At 49.4% G+C, this 14113-nt stretch overlaps 5 protein-coding genes across 8 annotated transcripts; 1 reads left to right on the top strand and 4 right to left on the bottom strand.

Moving 5' to 3' along the window:
- Positions 1-52: 52 nt before the first annotated feature.
- On the bottom strand, positions 53-2984 carry LOC120711075 (SWR1 complex subunit 2). 3 transcript variants are annotated; one of them, XM_039996473.1, is made up of 11 exons: positions 2810-2984; positions 2643-2715; positions 2432-2503; positions 2320-2363; positions 1987-2233; positions 1732-1807; positions 1497-1616; positions 1290-1358; positions 1113-1155; positions 601-666; positions 53-433 (listed from the first exon to the last, which is right to left on the bottom strand). In XM_039996473.1, exons 1-11 carry the CDS (start codon positions 2875-2877, stop codon positions 238-240), a joined length of 1074 nt encoding a protein of 357 aa, XP_039852407.1. In that variant the 5' UTR covers positions 2878-2984; the 3' UTR covers positions 53-237. The 3 variants fall into 3 exon arrangements, with proteins under 3 accessions (XP_039852407.1, XP_039852408.1, XP_039852409.1); XM_039996474.1 differs by having other exon boundaries at positions 2432-2500; positions 2810-2962; XM_039996475.1 differs by lacking the exons at positions 1290-1358; positions 1497-1616 and having other exon boundaries at positions 2810-2962.
- Positions 2985-4420: 1436 nt separating this feature from the next.
- On the top strand, positions 4421-5540 carry LOC120711072 (serotonin N-acetyltransferase 2, chloroplastic-like). The gene has a single exon (XM_039996471.1). The coding sequence runs from the start codon at positions 4563-4565 to the stop codon at positions 5199-5201; it is 639 nt and encodes a 212-aa protein (XP_039852405.1). The 5' UTR covers positions 4421-4562; the 3' UTR covers positions 5202-5540.
- Positions 5421-6591, bottom strand: LOC120711070 (casparian strip membrane protein 2-like). Its single transcript, XM_039996468.1, has one exon. It carries the CDS (start codon positions 6335-6337, stop codon positions 5636-5638), a length of 702 nt encoding a protein of 233 aa, XP_039852402.1. The 5' UTR covers positions 6338-6591; the 3' UTR covers positions 5421-5635.
- A 300-nt stretch (positions 6592-6891) lies between these two features.
- Positions 6892-9346, bottom strand: LOC120711071 (vesicle-associated membrane protein 714-like). Of its 2 annotated transcripts, none has more exons than XM_039996469.1 (4): positions 8901-9346; positions 8218-8408; positions 7959-8122; positions 6892-7412 (listed from the first exon to the last, which is right to left on the bottom strand). In XM_039996469.1, exons 1-4 carry the CDS (start codon positions 9118-9120, stop codon positions 7322-7324), a joined length of 666 nt encoding a protein of 221 aa, XP_039852403.1. In that variant the 5' UTR covers positions 9121-9346; the 3' UTR covers positions 6892-7321. The 2 variants fall into 2 exon arrangements, with proteins under 2 accessions (XP_039852403.1, XP_039852404.1); XM_039996470.1 differs by lacking the exon at positions 6892-7412 and adding an exon at positions 7640-7860.
- A 325-nt stretch (positions 9347-9671) lies between these two features.
- On the bottom strand, positions 9672-13256 carry LOC120711069 (O-glucosyltransferase rumi-like). Its single transcript, XM_039996467.1, has 2 exons — positions 12713-13256; positions 9672-11231 (listed from the first exon to the last, which is right to left on the bottom strand). The coding sequence occupies exons 1-2, from the start codon at positions 13109-13111 to the stop codon at positions 9825-9827; spliced, it is 1806 nt and encodes a 601-aa protein (XP_039852401.1). The 5' UTR covers positions 13112-13256; the 3' UTR covers positions 9672-9824.
- Between the last annotated feature and the right edge of the window lie 857 nt (positions 13257-14113).

Here is a 14113-nt window from a genome sequence, read left to right as displayed (position 1 = left end):
TCCCTCATAGGCTGCATTTGCTGCCAAGCCATCGACCCTCAAGTAGCCGAGATGAAGCCAAAACACACAAGTTCATTGCTCATGGTTATTCGAGAACTGACAAGGATACATTACACATCAAGTGCAGGTATTTGCTGTAACAGTCCGGCAGTACCCTCAACCTTGCATTACATCAGGATCTAATGCTAGACACAGCATCCTATTCTATCCTATCGTCAAATTACATGATCTCTCTCGTTAGTCCTCATCCACCATATCAAGCGCAGGTATTCGCCGGAATCGCCCTCCATGCCTTAAGCCTCCTGATATGCTCGGCGACCTTACCTCAACCCTTCTCTTCTTAGGCGCTGAATGTTCACCAGCTATTGATTCAAAAAGCTCTCCCATATTCGCCATGTTTGGCCTCTTTCTATCAGCCTCCTCTTTCAGAAATCTGAATGCATGAAACAGTTGAAGAAATGTCAGAATGTTTCAATCAGACCTTCTGATATTAACCAGTGTTTTGCTTAAGAAGCGCATTTAAGATCAGAAGAGCAGCCAAGTCGTTCGTGACTAGCTGTCAGAGCAGAATAGGAATCTACAACAAGAAAGCAAGCTTACCTCTCCCGGATTATTTTAAATGCTTCCATTGTTGCATAAGGCAACCCTGTCTTCGGATCACGGTATCTACAGGAAATAAGCCTTGCATGAGCATAATCAGCTCTAAAGAATTGGTTATATAGACATGAAATCCTGCTTCCACTCTGCTTCTGCAGTACCATTTCAAACTTGTAGATCAAGATCATGCCACTAGCTGTCCGGAAAGCACTTTTGAAATTGTTTGCATGGTTCTGAGCTAAACAAGGGCTATGAATAGCAGCATTCAAGCAACACATTTTTTTTGTTGAGGAAAAAAAAATCAAATTCAAGCAACACAATATCTCAGGGTTTTCCGCTCATACAGTGTGGTAAGATCAGAGTGATTCGGAGCATATAAAACCAGACTAGAATTAAATGCAGCTACTCAACAAAGGATGCATGTCGTCAAAGTTATTGCGTGCATAGAAATAAAACATATACAAACACTGAAACAAGGAGAGATACATAGAATGGATAGCACAACAGAAACATACTTGGCAGGAAGTCCTGTCACCACACAGACAGATTTCTCCGGATCTGTAAAACAGAAGTATTACAAAAGACAATGCTTAGTACAGCAATTTGATTTGAAACTGCTAAGCTCACATTTGAAAATTGCTGCTAAAGATAATGAACGAATGACACAGCACCAACGAAACTGTGGCACTTACAAGGTGCTGATGTTGTACAAAGTTCCGACCCAAATGATGCCCCATTTATGAATTCCAGACGTGATTCCCCTAATTGAGCACAATACTGATGATCAGGTAACTGGAACTCCTAGGTTACGGATTTTTATTGTGGAAAGAGGGAGATTTCTAAGTTCACAATATGTAAGCAAACAAGTGATTGTGATGAAAATCTGACAAAAGTATTACCATCTCTTGAGAAAAATCGAATTGTAGGACCTTCATAGGTGTCCTTATGAACAACAGCTTTTTTCTTGACTTCCTCCTCTCTTGCCAGTACACGTTCTAGATTTCTCAAGTTCATGATCTCTGGAGACATAGACAAAGGTAAACAAATAAAATGAAATCAGAACAACACAGCCAATGCTAGCAAATTCCATCTATGTACTTTTCAGATAAGGTGTAAGGGAAACAAAGTTTAAACCTGTTTCAGCTGCTTCCAAAAGCATCTCCTCTTGTGTCATCCGCTTTTCTTCTCCCTCCTTTTTCTTCTTAATTGGCTGGCACAGTTCACAAGAGGGTGAAAAGGAAGTGAACATAAATCCCAAAAACAAAAACGCCATAGCCTGACAAATCAATCTGAGTAGTACAAGATTCTGTTGTCAATGAGTAGATAAAATGCTGAGTGCAATTTGAGCATCTGATGCAGGAATCGGAGAGCTCGCAAATGAATACATGCCTTGACTGTTGCTTCTTTTTCAGCACGTATGGCTTCTCTTTCCGCTTGTCTGACAATAACCGATGTTCTGGTTGATTTCCTTATGGTCTTCTCGGTCTCTAATTCATCAGGAACATCTGCTTGTGTGGATGGACTTGGCTTGTCAGCTTTTGCGTCATCTTCTAGTTTTGTGGTCACCTTCTTCTTCTTGACATTGGTCTTCCTCAATGTCTTGCCGGGGAACATAAGGCGCTTTTTGATTGGTAACCTGCTTCACAGTTGAGAGGGGGGCATGAGAAGAGGATTTGCAGCTAGATTACTAACATGGCTGTCAGCTAGGAGAACATGGTATACCTCTCACGCTCTTCCTTTTCTGGCTCATCATCAGGTTCAGATTCCTGTGCAGATCCAGAGAAGTCAGATGGGCAGAGAAACAATGAAGAGGGGGAGAAGGAAGGGATCTCACATGTCGATCAAAATCACTGTCGAATTCGTCGCCAGCATCCTGCTCTTCCTCGTAGTTGTCATCGTTTTCCTCCTGCGGGGAAAGTAGTTTGTTGAGGGACCCTAAGCATATGCAGAGGTCGGAAATGAGGAGAACCCTAAGCTAAGCCCCCAGCAGCAGCGGGCCCCCCCAGGAGAAGGGAAGCCTAGGAAGAGTGGGGTCGGCAACCTACATCATCCTTGAGGGCTTGTTGATTCCAGAAAACCTCGTCCTGCTCGATCTCGTCCTCGAGGAGCTTGGTTATCCTGAGCAACGAAATCGATCGGTTCCGATCTCAGTCGATCAGGAGCAAGGCAGGTGGGCCGGGGAGGGAGAGCGCGAGGGCAAGGGCAACCTGACCTCTTTCCTCGGGTGGCGCGGGAGGCGCGGTCGAGGAGGACGGGAGGATCGTCGTCGCCGGCGTCCATGGCGGCTGGGGCGGGGGGGGAGTGTCTGTGTGACTGGAGGGCGTAGCACCGTCAGATCTGCAAACGAAGGTTGTTGGATTGAAGACCTCACAAGCAGCAGCTCCATTCTGGTGGAGGGCAAGGGCAACCTGACCTCTTTCCTAAAAAAAAATGTAGGAAAATCTTACTTCTTAAGAAGTCAAATAATTTTGAATTTAACTAAATTTCCATAAAAAATTGCTAACACTTATATTTCCAGATATAAATCCATGACGCCTGGCGCATTTGAATTCTTATCTGCGATCTGATCGATCTATCGGCAGTACTGGAGACGATCTGCACTGCAATCCACCCCGTCATACTTTTCTGAATATTGGAAGAATCATTCAACCGTAAAATCAAACACATGGACGCTGCTCCTTGGAGCTGCTAGCGCCTAGCGGTGAGGGTCTATTTGGATTTCTGCTCGCCTGCATCTCCCATACCTCGTCGTATAGATCCGGGAGGATGTACTGCGCCACCTCATGCATGCTGTGCTTACATTTATACTCTGCCACTCACCATTGGATCATGCGCGTGCATGCTCTGATTTATATCACCTTGTTTTCTCTAAAAGGGTATTGCCGTGAACGTACTAGTGAGTTGTTTCTTTTTTCAAGTAATAATGATCTAGTTGTTTCATTGACTAAAGATTAGTTTATTTGCCTTGTACATGGGAAAATCGCTGAAAAGTCATCATGTTTGCTCAAATCAGGCTCCAAGGCAGTTTTTCCAAAAGCTTTGCATGCTATCAGATGAGGAGTATATATCATATGATACTTTTTTTTTAGAATGAGTATCCTTTGATACTTTTGCAGATTCGAGTATCACATGATACCTTTTTCAGATTGCACTAGTATCACCAGATACTTTTCCACATTTTACCGTGCTCTCATCCATGTACGATGCATGCACGGGAGTATCACATGATACTATTCATCACGCTGAAAAGTCACAAGAACAGTGTTCCCTGATTTGCCTTCAGCGAGTCGGAAGTCAGGGAATCCCGATTGCCGGCAGCGGAAGGGTAGCGATGGCAAATATGGAAAGGGAAATGCTAATGCCGCCCGATGGCTGATTTGTTGCTCATTCTTTCCATCAGAAGAACGAATACAAGCGAGTGGGTAGAGGAGACCGCAGTGAAAAAAAAATCTTTTTTGGCAGAATCATTTTGCTTCCTTCAGTTTTTTTTTGTCCATCTAGGTGCCGTCAAACAATTGCTCTTACACGTGGGCCATCAAAATGTGGTTAGTGAGGGGGTGTGTGGGTTAATTTTGGTGCAAATTGCATCCGAAAGTTTCATCCTTTATAATATAGATGTAATCAAATTTAAGATTGTTTGGCTTCTCCAAAAATGAGATTTATATGGTTTTGGAATGGAGGGAGCAGCTAGATATCTTCCAATTTATGAAATCTTTGTTCCCCTCATTGTAGCTCCTGAGCGAAGAATACAGGCCGGGCCCCCCATTGTGGATCGATCCAACGGTCGATATATATAGATAGAAGAGCAGAAGCAGGTGGGCCTGGAAGGATAAGCAAGTGATCCATCCAGAGCCACTGACTGGAGCAAGCAGGCAGAGGAAGCTCAGTCAGGTACTAGCTTCTCTTCATCAGCAAGATCCTCGCGCGCGCGCGCGGTTGCCAGCCCCTAGTCCAAGTCGCCGGCCATGGCAGCGCAGATGATGCAGCCTCGGCCCCGGCCCCGCGGCAGCCTGATCAGCAGGTTCAACGCCCCCATGTCGTCGGGGCTGCTCCGGCCGCCTCGTGCCGCCGCGGCCGCCGGCAGCACCGGCTCCGTTCGTCTGACGGTGTCGGATGCGGAGCTGGCGTCCCGCGGGTTGGCGGTGCGGCGCACGGCGGAGGGCATCGACGTGGCGGCGCTGAACGAGGTGTTCGCGCGGGTGGGGTTCCCGCGGCGGCAGGAGGAGCGGCTCCGGCGCGCGCTGGCGCACAGCCGCGTGGTGTGGCTGTCGGCGGAGGCGGAGGCGGGGCGGCCGGTGGCGTTCGCGCGCGCGGCCGGCGACGGCGTGTTCAACGCGGTGGTGTGGGACGTGGTGGTGGAGCCGTCGCGGCAGGGGCTGGGGCTGGGGCGCGCCGTCATGGAGCGCCTCGTGGACGAGCTGCGCCGCGACGGCGTCGCCAACATCGTGCTCTACGCGGAGCCCCGGGTGGTGGGCTTCTACCGCCTCCTCGACTTCGCCATGGACCCCGACGGCATCAGGGGGATGGCATACTACAGGAAAGCAGCAGCCGCAGCCTCGTCCTCGGCGGCGGCGGCCACTAATACTCCATTGGCATCGCTCTGAAATCTGAATCATCAGTTGAAGTCTGCTTGCTTGCTCAATGCTCATCATCAATCATGCATGTACCAGCAGTAGCTAGTAGTATTAATTTGTTTCTTGGATTCAGGACTAGTTCATGTTGAAGGCTTGAAGCAGAAGCAGACATGCATGACACATCTCATACATACTCATGATGATAAGATTGTATGTGATAATACAGTACAAGCAGAATAGTACCAATCAAAATTCACAATCACAGCACACACTTTTGATGGATGGAATTGTACAGCCAGCACATTTGAATTTGATGGATGTGATCCGGACATTGGAAATAATAAAGCAAAGCATCATCAAATTAAAACAGACTGCTGAGAGGTAGATATTTGCATTGGAATCAGAATCACCATGCATGGAATGGGTTGGAATCGCCCCTGCCTCCAGCAGGCAGCAGCTATAGCTTATGATTGCCAGCGGTGGCGTCGGATGGCGCAGGCCGCCATGAGGATGAGCACGGCCAAGACGAGGACGGCCAGGAAGGTGGCGACGACGGCGCCGCTGGTGCGCTGGCAGAAGCCGTGGAACTGCATGCAGATGGGCACCCAGTTGGCGCGCCGGCTGCCCCAGTGCGCCACGTACACGACGGCGGCCGCGGCGGCGCCGGCGGCCGCGAGCAGGCACATGGCCACCACGTCGCAGAGGAGCAGGAACAGCCTCACTCCGGTGGCGCCGGGGCGGACGACCGCCACGGCGGAGAAGGGCAGGGACAGCACCAGGTACCCCGCCGCGACGGCGTTGCCCACCACCAGCAAGGTGAAGGCCGCGAAGTCGTCGAACCTCGCGTGGAACTGGAAGAACTGCGTGAACACGGACAGCCGCTCGTCGGCGGTGCCCGTCGCGATGGCCGCCGCCAGCGTCGCCCCGAAGGCGGCCACCCGCAGCAGGAAGTCGATCGCGCCCAGGCAGCGGCGGAACCCGCAGGCGCCGGAGCGCAGGAGGAGCGGCAGGCCACGGCCACCGCCGGCGGCCTTGCTGCCTGCTGCTGCTGCCGTCGCCGTCGCATCACCACCTGTAGTCGCCGGAGCGGTGGCGTAGGACGAGGACGCGGCGGCTGGGGGGCCCTTGCCGTCGTCCATGTGGATCACGGTGGCCGGCTCGCTCATGTTTGTGTTTGCTGCCGAATCAATTGCTCTGCTTGCACGCACACCACGATGAGACTAGCTAGCTATGAGAGCAGCAGATTTATACCTGCACTGCACATTGTTTGCATACTGACTGCAGCAGGAGTGGTTGCTCCCCTGCACGAAACCATCATGCAGGGAGAGGGAGTGGCTGCTCCTCTTTCTACCTCATCTCTGCAACTCCATCCACCATCAGTCAGCTGTTTTATTATTTGCTTACAGGCCAGATAAGATATATTAAGGCAGCTGTTTGTGCTATCACTAAGCTAGCTAGATTAGGTGGAACTGAAACCACATTTCGCACTCCAGCTGAGTCGAGCGTCCATCCATTCATTTTACATACAGAAATTAAGCTGCGGTTTTCTGGATTCAACTCCATCTACAACTGCTTTATGGAGTGCATACACCTTACCATAATGAACTGAATAAGCGACACGCGAATTTGCAGCAAAAAACTGCACCTGGGACTGCTGCAGCGTTTTCATAGTCAACTGAAAGCTAATCGACCAGTGAAGCTCCGACAGTAACAGCGAGGAACTATCCATATTCATTCATATGTATTAATTCTGACACTAACAAGAGTATACAATTAACATTCGCGGAAGTGCAGAGTGCACATGTAACATATATAGATAGCAGGTAGCACTAGACCCCAAACCCTGATCACAAGCACAATCCAAGACATCAGTTTCCTCCACGAATGGAAGGCCACATCAGGAAAGAGATGAGTACAGCAAAGGGCAACTCCGCTCCATGAAACAACTGAACTGGTCACATACTGTACATTCTGAACCCGTTTTTGCAGGAATCACTTCAAAATGCTCATGCCGGCAAAAAACAAACTCCCTCTAACTGGAAACCATATTGCAACTTTGCTTCTCAAAGCATCCGTTCTGGCTCTGGGAGGTCTGGTGCTCAACATGGCGTCCGGTGGAATTGCATGCTCCAAATGAGGGACAGCCACTATCATGATCTGCATGATGGTAGGGAAAGGCCTCCACAGAAAGCAGAAATGAGCAAGTAGAGTAGCACTACTATGGCAACCGTCAACACAGCTCTGCAAAAAGATGTTAAGAAAATAAATGTCTCTGAAGCAGGCAAACATCATAGACAATCATTTTACAAACTTCTCTAAAAAAAAACTTGCTGCCTAGATTTTCTGCCGAGAACTGGGATCGCAATTTTCTCACCAATTTACAGAGCATATACACAACTCATACATCACTCACCAGCACTGCCATTTGAATTAAATCCCCAAAAATAAAAAAAAAGGAAGGCCTTTGGCATGTAAAGATATCACTCATTTACTTTCTGGTCCAGACTGGTGAATCACCAACCAAAATGAATGTGAGATTTAGTCAAAACTGAAACTAGCAGCAGGAAAGCAGTAGAACAAGCACAAAACCACCACCGTTGGTCATGTTTCCAACGAGGAGCAGCGTAACATTGCTATAGCAGGCAGGAGAGAAGCGCTCACTGTGTGAAGTAAATTGGGGACCTTGACACTGTGATCATAGACCTCTGATGAGGACTGCGGTAATGTCTTCACAAAAGAAAGATACAGCCCAAGTACTAAAGATGAGAAAAAAGGTATAGCACTTACAGAAGCTTGGCATTCTTCATCCAAAGCGCTCTGCGGAGCCTCTTGGATTGCTTGCGGAAGTGGAAAGCGCTGTCTTGCATGGTGGATGTCTTGTCGACGAGGAGAGAGATGCGGTCGCCTCTGTCTAGAATTTTCTCTATGTTGTCTACCATGACAGTGTGTATCTGCAGGTGCCGGAGAGGGCAGAAGAGATGATGTAAACGAGGTAGCTTTGGAAGATACTATAAGTGAGGTACGTTTTGAGTTTGAAGGTAGTTGCCTCGCTGACTTCTCCACGGAGGCGGTTGAGCGTGTCGGCGCTGGGGTTGCTGGAGAAGAACTCCATTTGGTGGTGGAGGACCCTGGAGAACTCATCGTTCATGGCGTAGGCAAGGGCGGAGTGCGCGACTCTGCCGTAGTTCTTCATGAACCTCATCTGGATATCCTCCAGGTAGAGAAAGGGGATCCTCCCTGCACGAATGATGGAAGTAAGAGATTGGAAACAGGATGTGTGTGTGGAAGTAGGTAGACTGATAGGTACTGAGGGAAAGCAGAACATAGATAGAGATACAGTAATCAATGAGACAGAGTAGGCAACAAACAATAGGAGGCAGCAAGTAATGTCTGTGTGTATATATAAATATATACCCATGTGCTATTGCTATTCTACACCTTGGGTATAGGAGTTTATTCTACACCAATAGCTAAACTGGTGAGCTATTACCGAACAATAACTTGGTAAATTTAGTTGAGTATTTTTTGACAAATATTTTTGCAAGCAATAGAAGGTAAATAGTATTTGCCGTATCTCCAGTAAGTAGGAGACTAATCGGGGTATGCGGCAGGGAATTCCAATGGTTGGTGGCCCAAAGCATACATACATACATACATACATAGAGTAGCAGGCAGGCAGGCAGGCAGGCAGGCAGGCAGATTGAACGAAAGAGCGAGATGCATGCATACTTCCGAAGGTGTCGTTGGCCATGCAGAGGAAGGTGATGCCGGCTTGGTCGCGGAGGACGTGGAAGATGTAGCGGTCCTGCGCGAAGCAGAGGCGGGAGTCGGCGTCGGGCGGCAGCTTCTCGAGGATGCGGCGGGCGACGGCGCCGGCGTTGCCCGAGACGGCGGCGAACTCGGCCAGCACGACGGTGCCGCGCGCCACCAGCGCGTACACGATCGCCATGGGGATGGGGATCGGAGAGATCTGATCAGATTTGGATTTGGATCCCCTCCCTCCCTGATGGATGGCTGCGGGATCTGATGTCAACTCACTCAACTATCGCCTCCCTGCCTGGAGAATTGGGAATTGCGGCAGCGCTGGGGTTTGGTTTGGTTTGGATTGGGGATTTCCTTTCGAGCGCTGCGGCGGCGCGGTCGCTTTCGCAGTTGCAGGTTGGACCCGCCTTTTTTTTTTCTCCCCCTTTCGGAATCACTCTATTCGGCACCTTAAACCCTAAACCCTACACCTCCAGCAGCCTCCAGCCCAACATTATTTTTCTCTCATACCGCTCTAGGATCAGCCACCAACCAGTCAACAGTATTTTTTTCTCACACCACTCCAGCCACCAGCCCCAGCTCCAGCCCAGCGAACCGAGTGAACGAAAAGGGAGAGAAAAAATATTTTTCTTTTACTACTTTTAATTAATAATTAAAGTGATAAAAGAAAAATGTTGAAGCACTACGTTATAAATGTGCAAATGGTATGGTATATTTAAAATAAACTCCAGTACTATGTGAGTGGAATAATGGTATTTATTATATGTATAAATAAATATATATGTATAATGCATAGATTTGCTCATCCATCAGCATCATCAGCTGCAGCTGCCAAATATTACTCAGTCGAATTCTACTCATCATCAGTATACATATAAGATGGTATATAATTTATGGGTGGTGGACACGGCGCTCGTAGTCGTCGGTCATCCTTTTCACCCTGTCGCGCACCTCCTGATCCCTCCGCTTCCTGTCCCTGAGCTCGGCGGCGGTGAAGGGCGGCGGAAGGGCGCAGGGCTCGTAGCCGGCGACGTACCTCTCCCTGGACTCCATCATCAAGTCCCTCTCGCGGCCGGTCGCGGGGCACGCGAGGGCCTCGGCGCGCAGCTCCACCGCCCCCTCCGGCACGGTGGGCGTGTAGCGCAGCAGCCGCGCGTACTGGGTGAGCAGGTGCAGCATGTAGTCGTAGACGTAGTCCATGGCGAGGTCCTCCCGGGCGAAGGCGCTGCCTGCGGCGGCCATCCGCCGCGCCTGCGCCGGGTGCGCGTTGCCCCAGTCCACGGCGAAGCGGATGGCGGGGCACTTGCGCGCGGGGTCGACGGGCCAGTAGTGCTCGCCGGCGACGAGCCCCCGGGAGAAGAAGTCCCGGAAGGGCGTGTCCACCCGCAGCACCGGCGAGTCGCAGGCCAGGATGTACTTGTCGCTCACCGACCACGACCGCCCCCGCACGAACACCTTGTACCGGTGCCGGCACTGCTCCGCCAGGTTGGACCCCCGGAAGCCGGCGCGGGCGGCGGCGCCCCAGTCCTGCGCGAACACGCGCGCCTTCCACTCCGTCGTGCTGTTGCAGCGGAGGAGGTCGGCGCGGTCGGCGGACACGCCGGGGTTGCCCCTCCAGTAGGCGTAGGGCTCCCGGTCGGGCCAGGGCAGGCGCGTCATCTGCGCCGCCATCTCCTCCAGCAGCGGCGCCCAGGGCCGGATGTTGACCTCGGGCCAGCCCCAGAAGGACCAGTCGGGGAAGACGATGTCCAGCGTGGCGTCGTCCTTGCAGTAGCGGAACAGCGGCAGCGGCGCCTCGGATTGGAAGTCGGCGGCGCGGAGCTCGGGCATGTCCTCGCAGTTGAACATGAGGTCCAGGTCGGGGACGCGCCCGGGGTAGCGCGCCAGCAGCTGCGCGATGCCCCACTGCGTGAACGTGTCGCGCGTCTGGAACACGCGGTGGTACGTCTCCACGAAGGCGCGGCCGCCGACGACCACCAGCCGGAACGCCGCGCGCCCGCGCCCGCGCTCCACGGCCTCGCGCGTGATCCCCGTCGCGCGCCACGGCGACAGGTCCGAGTGGATGAACCGGAAGTACTCCGGGCACCGCCTCTGTTGGTGGTGGTGGTGCGCCGCCGCCGCCGCCGCCGCCGCCTGTGGTGGTGGTGATGACGTCGACGGCGAGGTGCTGCTGCTGTTGGCGTTGCCCCCGCCGCAGCTGAAGGGTATGGGCACCAGGTCCGCCGCGGGCGACGGGACGTGGTGAGGAGGCCGCCGTTGGTGCTGCTGCTGCCTCATGCCGCCGCCGACCAGGAACGACTGCATGCACCGCAAGATTGATCGATCGATGATCCATCATCTATCAGTAGTGTATATATGTTCCAAATTAATTAATTAATTAATTAAACAACGACGGCAGTGATTACTCCCTCCTTCCTTCCTCGTTTATAAGGCACAAATGCATACAAACTTTTCTATTTTTGACCAATAATTTAATTATTAATTTTTTATTTTTAAAATATAAATTTTATATGATTGGATTCGTAATCAAACATAGTTTACAATGATTATAAAATTATAATCATAAGTGATATAATATATAATAAATAAATGGTCAAAGTATGATGGTGCCATATTCCTCCGTGCCTTATAAACGAGGAAGGAGGGAGTAATTCCAGTCGCATATAGGAGTAGTACTATCGTTATTGTGGATCCGATCATTATATTCCGACAGCAGTCTTGGCTACTTATAATTAATACTCTAGTTGCATTGTTACCACCCCTACAGTAGCTAGTACTTTGGCAGTTGACTTGACTTTTGTACTGTCAGTGCGCGACGCAACAAATTAAAGTCGTCATCAGAGAGAGACCTCAATAAAGTCAAAACAATGGAAATATTTTCCACCAATCGCGCAGCTAGCTTCAACAAAGGTGCGAACGTGCAGCTTATTCCATGGGCCAGGTCCGGACCTTCAGTTTCGACTTTTAGTCTCAAGCTGCAGGGACACATGTACACTGAAAATTGTTTGTTTTCAAGGCAAGGTAGAAACAAACTAACTAACTAAGGATTATTCAGGGATGACGACGTAATAGTTAGTGTATGAACTGTACTGTGTAATCTAGAGAGAGAAATCTCGAGATTGAGAGAGAGAGAAGTATTAGGTAGCTGCCTAGCTAGCTAGTATAGATTGTCTGCGTCCACCGTACCTTCAAGAAGCTATAGCTACTGCTACTTGGAGGCCGGGCTACCATCTCGTCAAGCGGCATGCATGCGTGTCTGCCTCGGATTTGTGGGGAGGCTAGCTAGCTACGTACTTAATTTGACGACGATACCATATGCATCCATCCATTCCAGAATTCCATCTTTAATTTGCTGAGTTCATCATGAGCGTACGTGTGGAAAGATGAGCTAGCTAGCTTATTATTTTCAAAGCATGCACACTTTTCTTCCTTTCTTTCTATGCTGACGATGGATGAATTATATATTCACTCTCTGCCCTGCCGTGTGCCGTGTTGCTTTGCTTGTGTAAATTGGATCTCGAATATTAATTACTCACCCGTCGTGCATGCACTTTTAGTTTAGTTTTACTAGTTTTCGAAAATAAAATTAAATAACAAAAACAGAACGAGCTAGCTAGAGAATTGATCAAAATCAGATCATCACTAGCTACTATATATATATATATATATATATATATATATATATATATATATATATATATATATATATATATATATAGACACACACACTCATATAACTATTATAATTACTACTAAGCTTCATATATACTACTACATACCGATGCATAGTCGAGGTGGATCCACCACCAGCTGCTGGTGCTGCCGACGACCAAGGCCAGCACGACGAGACCCGCCACCACCACCCCCACGCCTCTCGTCATCGGCGGCATCAGCTTTGTCTGCGGCCGCCGCCTCCACCACTTCGACTTGGTAGGACCTGCAGCTGCTGCGGCGGCTATGATCATCGCCGCCTGATCGTCGTCGCCATCCTTCTGCTGCTGCTGCTTGGCTGCCGCCGGATCGTCTTCCTCATGGTCAGCAGCTGATCCTCCTCCTCCATGGTCGTCGTCGTCCGGAGGCGGCTGAGGCACCAGCACCAGCGCCGCCCCCTCCTCCTCGTCGCGCTGCTGCTGCTGCTGCCGCCTCTCCCGCTCCGGGAACTGCAACAAGCTCTTCATGCTCGAGCTCGAGGCAGCAGAGCCAGCCGTGGACGATATATGGTATGGAGATCCAACAGCAGGAAAATATAATTGAAGACGCACACACCTATCTAGCAGCCACACCTAGCATATATAGCGAGCAGCAGGCAGCCCCTCGCTAGCTGATGACTAGATCAAGAATTGATGATTTTAAAGTCAGTCATGCACGTTGACCACTGCACTGGTTGATATAAATTAAGATATATAACCATCCAGAGGCAAAAGGAGCTAATTTTTTATTTAAGAAACACAATACAGATGCAGACGGTCATAAGCAACCACACAAGCGCACCCATTCCAATTAAATTAACTAATTATTTACTGCTAGGGGTTCAAATTGATATATCTTAGGTGCACATCCAATCCTCTTTAGTTTAAAATTGTGTACTACTACTCCAAAGTGGAATCCTATTTTGCAAAAGTAGTATAAAATTTTGAACTAATTAAAGACGGTTGGAGGTGCACCTAAAGGTTACCTCTTTGCACACCTATTTACTGCTAATAATCCTGCATCATTTGCTGCTCCTCCCTCGACCGCACCCAATATAATGGAACCATCCATGCATCGATCTACGTGCAGTCAATATATGTACATGCATGATCATTGTATATCTACACTTGGTTGACATTATTGTTGGTTTCTAACAATTAATACAAGTTACTTGCACCGAGAGAAAGAAAGAAGCAAAGGAAACAAACTTAAAATGCATTGCATGGTGGCGCCAGTACGTACTCGAACGTACACCGTTTTTTTTGTTATTCTTCTTTTTTACATATATTTTTGCAAATAGATAAATCTACAAGGGTTAAATCTAAATATTTTGATGATAGATAGATCGATCTAGTGGAACTCATCATCGTTATATAAAACGAACTTGTGAGCTTTAAGGTTTTCATTCATCCTTTATCCCTCTGTATGTACAGCAGACTACCAATCTTTAAGTTGGGTTGAGTCGATTAAAGTTTGCATGCTAAACCAAC

Source organism: Panicum virgatum, chromosome 6K (genome assembly GCF_016808335.1).
Source record: "Panicum virgatum strain AP13 chromosome 6K, P.virgatum_v5, whole genome shotgun sequence".
Taxonomy (NCBI): Eukaryota; Viridiplantae; Streptophyta; class Magnoliopsida; order Poales; family Poaceae; genus Panicum; species Panicum virgatum.
The sequence above is the reverse complement of the archived record's forward strand: the minus strand, read 5'-3'. Positions and strand labels throughout refer to the sequence as shown.